We start from the raw sequence: 7,500 nt of genomic DNA on the forward strand, positions 1-7,500 counted from the left end.
CATTTAGATATGATGGTTTCGTGGTGTTTCTGTAATTATTTTGCCTTTATGTATATTTGAATGTTTGAATTTTCGATCATGACGTCAGTGTGAGTAAAAACGTGGTTGAGGGGGGATGTATTCGGCCTCGCAGTTACATTACCCAGGAACGTTTGAGGGATATAGCGTAATTTATGGTGGAAAAGGAACATCTAGGCTAATATAAGTGTGTGCAAAAGTTATCTGGGACGCTAGACCGTGGAAATGACGAGAAAATACGAAATTAAACCGTAAATGCCTGTCTGATGCGCTTCGTCTGCTCGTGCTTTTGTTTACATGCAGACGACAAGGACCTCCAAGTGGTAAGCATCACTACAGTCTGTTTAATTTCACCTGACAGGGATTCTTAACCCTTTTCCAGCTTGGTTAACGGCTACATGTCAAATTGGAGGGCCGATTGGAGGACTGATTGGACTAGTAACCAAGGAGACTCATTCGTACCACGTATCGAAGGCTTATCAAGCCCACAAAGCCACCATGTCACTTTATCAATTTATATTTCCTGTCTCCAGCCGACCTCCTGTTCCTGTAGAATTTAAACTTATCAATGCCAGTTCAAGTCAGTTACGTTTTTAAAATTCAAATTCCGATTCAGTTGATGCAGAATTTAAACCTATCAATTCCAGTTTGTCAGGTACGTTTTATAATGTCAAATTCAGGTCCATTTCCCGTAGAATTGAAAACTTATCAATTCCAATTCGTCAGTTATTATTGATCAGTTCCAATCCAGTTCCTGTAGAATTTAAACATCAATTCCAAGGCAAGTCAGTTAAGTTTTATCAATTCAAATCCATTTCACACAGATTTTAACTTACCAATTCCAGTTAGTCAGTTAAGTTTTTTCAATTCAAATCCAGTTCCTGTAGAATTTAAACATCAATTCCATGGCAAGTCAGTTAAGTTTTATCAATTCAAATCCATTTCCCGTAGAATTTAAACTTATCAATTCCAGTTTGTCAGTTAAGTTTTTTCAATTCAGATCCAGTTCCTGTAGAATTTAAACATCAATTCCATGGCAAGTCAGTTAAGTTTTATCAGTTCAAATCCATTTCACACAGATTTTAACTTATCAATTCCAGTTTGTCAGTTAATTTTTTTCAATTCAGATCCATTTCCCGGAGAATTTTTAATCATCAATTCCAGTTCATTATTTTTAGTTCACATTGAGAACCAGTTCCAATAGAATTTAAACTTATCAATCCAGTGCAAGTCCGTTATGTTTTTTTCAGATCAAATTTAGATCCAGTTCCTGCATAATTTAAACTTAACGGCTACAAATCAAATCTATTTCAAACAATAAATATTCACCAGTTCCAGTTGCCATCGTTTTCAGTTCCATCTCATTTCGTAAATTGGAAAGCAAACGAATTACAGTCTAGTCCGGTAACCCATTGTTTTGAGTACCCTGCATACAAAGAAATTCCCTTGATTTTTGTATACCGTATTTATTAATTTGTGTTTCAATGATAATCTGAAATTGGTTTTTTAAGGTTTTTAAGTAATTTTAGGAATAGTTTTAAGATATTGCCTCCTTAGTTATTCCTCCCATGTCCTAGAAAATTCTTGATCTTAAATTTGGCTTTTGTTTTTGTTTTTTCTTGGAACGATCTTAGGGGCATCTGGCCTTGGGTTCCTTCTTCCTTGTACACACACACACACACACACACACACACACACACACACACACACACAGAAACTAGGAAACACTTACGAGGATGTGAGTAGAATTGATCGTTGATATGCTAAAAACAACTCTTTATTCGCTTATATAGTGTATATTATGAGCCTAATTTATTCAGTTTATCACCCAATTTATTCCATACATCAGGACAATATATTCCACAGTAAAAAGTAGTTTGCACTTTTTTTTTAACTTATAAAAATCTTTGCGTATTTAATCCTATACTACTTTCACTCTAACCTGGCCCCGATTTTCATCCTTTGGCAGCGTATCTCACGTATTTCAGCGGGAGAATAAGTAGTACGGTTCTCCATCCATTCCATGCTATATCCAAAAATAGATCGCTGAGGAAGAGGTGCCAGGGAGCCTTCATGCCACACGAGAATATAGGCCATAGGATTCTTAAGTTTGATTATAACTTAAGAAAAATCTAAAAATTCGTGTCTTAAGTCATTCTCGTAGCCGATTTATTCTTAGATCTCACGTACTCACAGCCTGTACTACAAGAAATGTGTACAGGTGTTCTGGCGTGTACATGATCATTACTTTCTGTACATATTTAGCACACACAGTCACATTTTAACCCTTTCACTCCGATGACATTTATTTCTTACACTCTCCAGATTATTATTATTATTATTATTATTATTATTATTATTACCTTATTGTTATTATTATTATTATTATTATTTGCAGGTGTTTAATTTTTCCTTCATTAATCTGTTCCCTGTTACGTATTCTTCCTATGTTGAATGACCCCTTTGGAGATCCGCCCCCCCAAAAAAAAAAATAATAATAATAAATAAAAAAGGACAAAAAACGTCATCAGATTTGTGTGTGTGTGTGTGTGTGTGTGTGTGTGAGAGAGAGAGAGAGAGAGAGAGAGAGAGAGAGAGAAATTGTAATAGGAACCTTGAAAGTCGTAGCAAGGTAGAGGAATTGCACAGTTACATCGGTGCCACTACGTGAAGGCGTCTCTCTCTCTCTCTCTCTCTCTCTCTCTCTCTCTCTCTCTCTCTCTCTCTCTCTCTCTCCACCTACCAATACCATAGTTAACATAGAAAAATCAGCGTTTCATATCGAAGTCAAATTTTGTATGAAACGGAAAATACACCTGTCATGGAAAGGTAGGTTTGGGTAGATTTAGGGAGATTAGGTACCTGGTAGATTTAGGGAGGTTTAAGGACGTACATTTAGGGAGATTTTAGGTATAGGTTTGTGTAGGTTTAAGTGGTAGGTTTTAGTAGGTAGATTTAGGTGGGTTTAAGTAGGTTAGTTTAGGTAGGTTAAGTAGATTAGGTTACGGTACTTAGGAAGATTTGTGTAGGTAGGTTTAATTAGGTAGATTAAGTCGATTAGTTTCCGGTAGTTAGGCAGTTGGTAGGTTTAGACAGGTAGATTTAAGTCGGTAGGATTAGGTAGATTTAGGTAAGCTTAAGTAGGTAGGTTTATACACCGTAGATTAAGGAAAATAGGGAATTAGGAAGGTTTAAGATGGTAGATTTAACCTCAGTAAATATTCCTGAGTTTACCTGTGTCTTCCTGAGTTTACCTGTGTACTTAAGTTTACCTGAGTCTACCTGAGTTTACCTGTGTCTTCCTGAGTTTACCTGTGTCCATACCTGAGTTTCCCTGAGTCTACCTGAGCTTACCTGAGTTTACCTGTGTCTACCTGAGTTTACCTGTGTCTACCTGAGTTTACCTGTGTCTACTTGAGTTTACCTGTGTCTACCTGAGTTTACCTGTGTCTACCTGAGTTTACCTGTGTCTACTTGAGTTTACCTGTGTCTACCTGAGTTTACCTGTGTCTACTTGAGTTTACCTGTGTCTACTTGAGTTTACCTGTGTCTACCTGAGTTTACCTGTGTCTGCTTGAGTTTACCTGTGTCTACTTGAGTTTACCTGTGTCTACCTGAGTTTACTTGAGTTTACCTGTGTCCACCAGAGTATACCTGTGTCTTCCTGAGATTACCTGTGTCCACCTGAGTTTACCTGTGTCTACCTGAGTTTACCTGAATCTACCTGAGTCTACCTGGAGTGACTCAGGTGTGCACAAGGAAGGCAGGTCTTTGAAGTGGTTGGTAGGAGGAAGCCTCATGAAGTTGGTGTACACAGACGCACATGACTTTACGTACACATGCATACACGGGAGTCATTTGCATACACGTGTTACATACATAGGCTACCGTAAGTGCTGAAATGTTCTCGCGCACACATGTACACACAACTGTTAACACTGACTGATACGCACATAAGTACGCACATGTACACTTCATGCATACACCAGCAGACACATACCGGTACCTACTTCCGTACACACACACACACACACACACACACACACACACACACACACACACACACACAGCTACCGTACCGTACAAAATTTACACACACACACACACACACACACACACACACACACACACACAGTCGGCTTTCTTGTCGTAGCCCCAAGTTCCTCCAAAAGGTGATCCCAGTGGACTAGAGGTTGAAGTTGCCCTCCTCCTGCGGTCCACCATCCTCCTTTCGGGGGACAGGGAAGGCAGGTGGGGGGGTGTTCGTACTTAGAGCGCGTTAATCATCATCATCATCATCATCATCAAAACTACTACTGTCACTACCATTATTATTATTATCTTCATCTAAACTACCACCACCACCGTTATTATCATCATCATCTAAACTAACATCATCATCATCATCATCAAAACTACTGCCGTCATCATCATCGTCGTCATCTAAACTACCACACCATCATCATCATCATCATCTAAACTACCACCATCATCATTATCATCATCATCATCAAAACTACTGCCGTCATCATCGTCGTCGTCATCTAAACTACCACACCATCATCATCATCATCATCTAAACTACCACCATCATCATTATCATCATCATCATCATCATCAAAACTACTGCCGTCATCATCATCGTCGTCATCTAAACTACCACACCATCATCATCATCATCTAAACTACCACCATCGTCATTATCATCATCATCATCATCAAAACTACTGCCGTCATCATCATCATCATCATCTAAACTACCACCATCATCATTATCATCATCATCATCAAAACTACTGCCGTCATCATCATCGTCGACATCTAAACTACCACACCATCATCATCATCATCTAAAATACCACCATCATCATCATCATCATCATCATTCATCATCACCTCTTCCTAACCTTCACTTCCTTCTCCTCTTCCTCTTTTCATTTCAGATCTTCTCCCATTTAACTCTTCCCTCCTCCTCCTCCTCCTCCTCCTCTTTAATCATCATCATCATCCCTTCCTCCCTTTTCTTCCTCTTCCATTTCATTCTCTCTCTCTCTCTCTCTCTCTCTCTCTCTCTCTCTGTCTCTCTCTCTGTCTCTCTCTCTCTCTCTGTCTCTTTCTCTCTCTCTCTCTCTCTCTCTCTCTCTCAGCAGTTAAGTAATTATGGGATTCGAATCGACGCCCATGGTTTAGTGAGAAAATCAACAGCTGAGAGAGAGAGAGAGAGAGAGAGAGGTAGTGTTACATAGATACTCTGACCACATACACCTCAGCGAGAGAGAGAGAGAGAGAGAGAGGGAGAGAGAGAGATACATAGATTGACCACATACGGTACACCTCAAAGAGAGAGAGAGAGAGAGAGGTCTTGTTAGATTAAGCTAAGTGAGGTTAATCAAGGCTGGGTTAGGTTTAGGCCTTTCGGTTAGGCTACCGTTGTTTTTTTTAAGACAAGAAAGAAGGAACCAAAGGCCAGGAGCCCGCAAATTGTTCCCTCCAAGACAAAAAAAAAAAAGAACGACCATTATGGGAAGAAAGAAGGCGCTCAGTACCGAAACGACGTATATGTCAGTGTTTACAAAGACAACTAGAAAGAGCACTCAGAGAACTCATACCTCCGTCAACGCCATTTTCACCCAAACTTAAAAAATCAGGCTGTTGTGGGCAGTAGATTTATAAACATTGTAAGAATCCGCAAAATTGCCCTACCTGTATCTCGCAATGTTAAAAGATAAATAAATAAATAAATAAATCTCTAGGTCCGCATCTAGTTTCGGATCCACCTCAAAATCTAAGCAACCTTTCCTTGGCCCATGAGCTGCCCCACCAAAAAATATCATTGAAATTGGACTCTAATTTTTTGAGATATTTTGTGGACAGACAGACAGACGCAGGTGATCACATAACCTGTAACTTAATTAAAAGAACCTGATCATTCCCCCAAACCACCTTACACAACCGTCTGATTGACATTGAAGGTCCCTGATGGTTGAAATTATGCTAGATGTTGTGACTGTCATTTTACTTACCTTTTCTTGCTCTCAGGTCATTCAACTCATTCGTGATGTTCCCAGTCTCCCCCTTCTTCTTCTCTTCTCCTTGGCCGCACCTTCAGTTTTACTCTTTTTCTGTTTCCTTCTTCGCTTTTTTCTTAGTCTCCTCAGTTCTCCTCTCTTCCTCCTTTATTGTTTCCAGTAATGCTGAATTATTTTTATTATTTTTCTCCTCCTTCTGATTTAGCTTCTATTTTTGGTATGTCCTTGTCTCTTCACTTCTCACCTCTCCTCTCCTCCCCACTCCTCTTCTCTCCTCTCCTCTTCTCTTCTTTTCTCTTCTCTTCTCTTTTCTTCTCTTCTTTTCATCCAGTGGTCTCTCTTTATTTCTTCTTTCCTCCCCCGTTGTTGACTAGTATCTTCTCTTTTTTCTCCTCTCTTCTCTTTTCCCAGTTCAGTTTCTCTTCTCTTTCTTCCTCAGTTCTCTCTTTTTTTTTTCCCTTCCACACAAAATCAGACTTTGCTTCCTGTCTGTCTCCTCTCTTTCCTTCCTCTCTCCTCTTCCCTTCCTCTCTCCTCTTCCCTCCCTTCCACTTAAACTAGCAAGAAAATAAAGCAAATCTTGTTATTAATATCTTGTGTAAGTATAATTTCTTTTTACTCAGACGATTTTTTTAGTTGAGAAAAATCCCACTATTTGCAGGTTAATTATGATCTCAGTAAATCCCCCAGGCCTTCAAACCTTACGTGGCTTTATATCCAGTCTACCACCAGACGATTTTATCCAACTGAGGGAAAGCCATAACCCCCAGACGGTGTAATAGGGGATTGGTATTGTCCTCTTGTTCCTCAGGTCTATCACTCACACACACCTGGGCACACCTGGTCACACCTCTCCCAGCTCTATACACTTACTCTGCCTAGCTCCCTTGCTTGGTTTGTGGGGTTTAGTTCTCCCCCCCCTCTCTCCCCCTCCTCTCTTCCCCCTCCCTCCTCTCCTCTCTTCCGCCCCCTCCCTCTTCCTCCTCTATTCCCCTCCTCCCCCCTCGTCTTTTCTCCCATCTCACCTCTCCCCTCTCTCTCTCAGGCACCCCCCCTTACCTTCCCACGGTACCTTCTTCCCCTCACTCTCCCTTCTCTCCCCCTCCTCTTTCTTCCCATCCCACCTCCCCCGCTCTCTCTGCCTTCTCCCTTACCTTCCTACCTTCTTCCCTTCCCCCCTCCCTCCTACCTTACCTGTCCACAACCTCCTCTTCCCCCTCCCCCTCTCCCCTTCCCCCTCTTCCTTCCTACCTCCTATCTCTTCCCCCTCCCTACTTCCCCCCCCTTTCTCCCTCTTGCCCTCCCCTCACCTCCATTCCCCTTTCCCCTCTCTCTTTTTGCCATCTTCCCCTCTTCTTTCCTCCCTCTTCATCTCCCTCTCTCTCTCTCTCTCTCTCTCTCTCACACACACACACACACACACACACACACACACACACACACAGTGCCACGT

The 7,500-nt window shown here is 41.0% G+C and overlaps 2 protein-coding genes across 2 annotated transcripts in view; one reads left to right on the forward strand and one right to left on the reverse strand.

The window, feature by feature from the left end:
* The window catches only part of LOC145407443 (myosin-IIIb-like), a 41,725-nt gene extending 35,571 nt beyond the window's left edge, over positions 1 to 6,154 (reverse strand). Inside the window, exon 1 of the mRNA XM_080278375.1 lies at positions 6,042 to 6,154. The gene's annotated coding sequence lies outside the window, so the exon portion shown is untranslated. The remainder of the gene's footprint in view (positions 1 to 6,041) is intronic.
* The window catches only part of LOC145407524 (uncharacterized), a 46,633-nt gene continuing 39,211 nt past the window's right edge, over positions 79 to 7,500 (forward strand). The window contains exon 1 of the mRNA XM_080278448.1: positions 79 to 89. Within this exon, the coding sequence (XP_080134574.1) occupies positions 79 to 89 (11 nt within the window). The remainder of the gene's footprint in view (positions 90 to 7,500) is intronic.

This window comes from Coenobita brevimanus, chromosome 73 (genome assembly GCF_032717465.1).
Source record: "Coenobita brevimanus isolate Jiangsu-jjx chromosome 73, ASM3271746v2, whole genome shotgun sequence".
NCBI classification, from domain to species: Eukaryota; Metazoa; Arthropoda; class Malacostraca; order Decapoda; family Coenobitidae; genus Coenobita; species Coenobita brevimanus.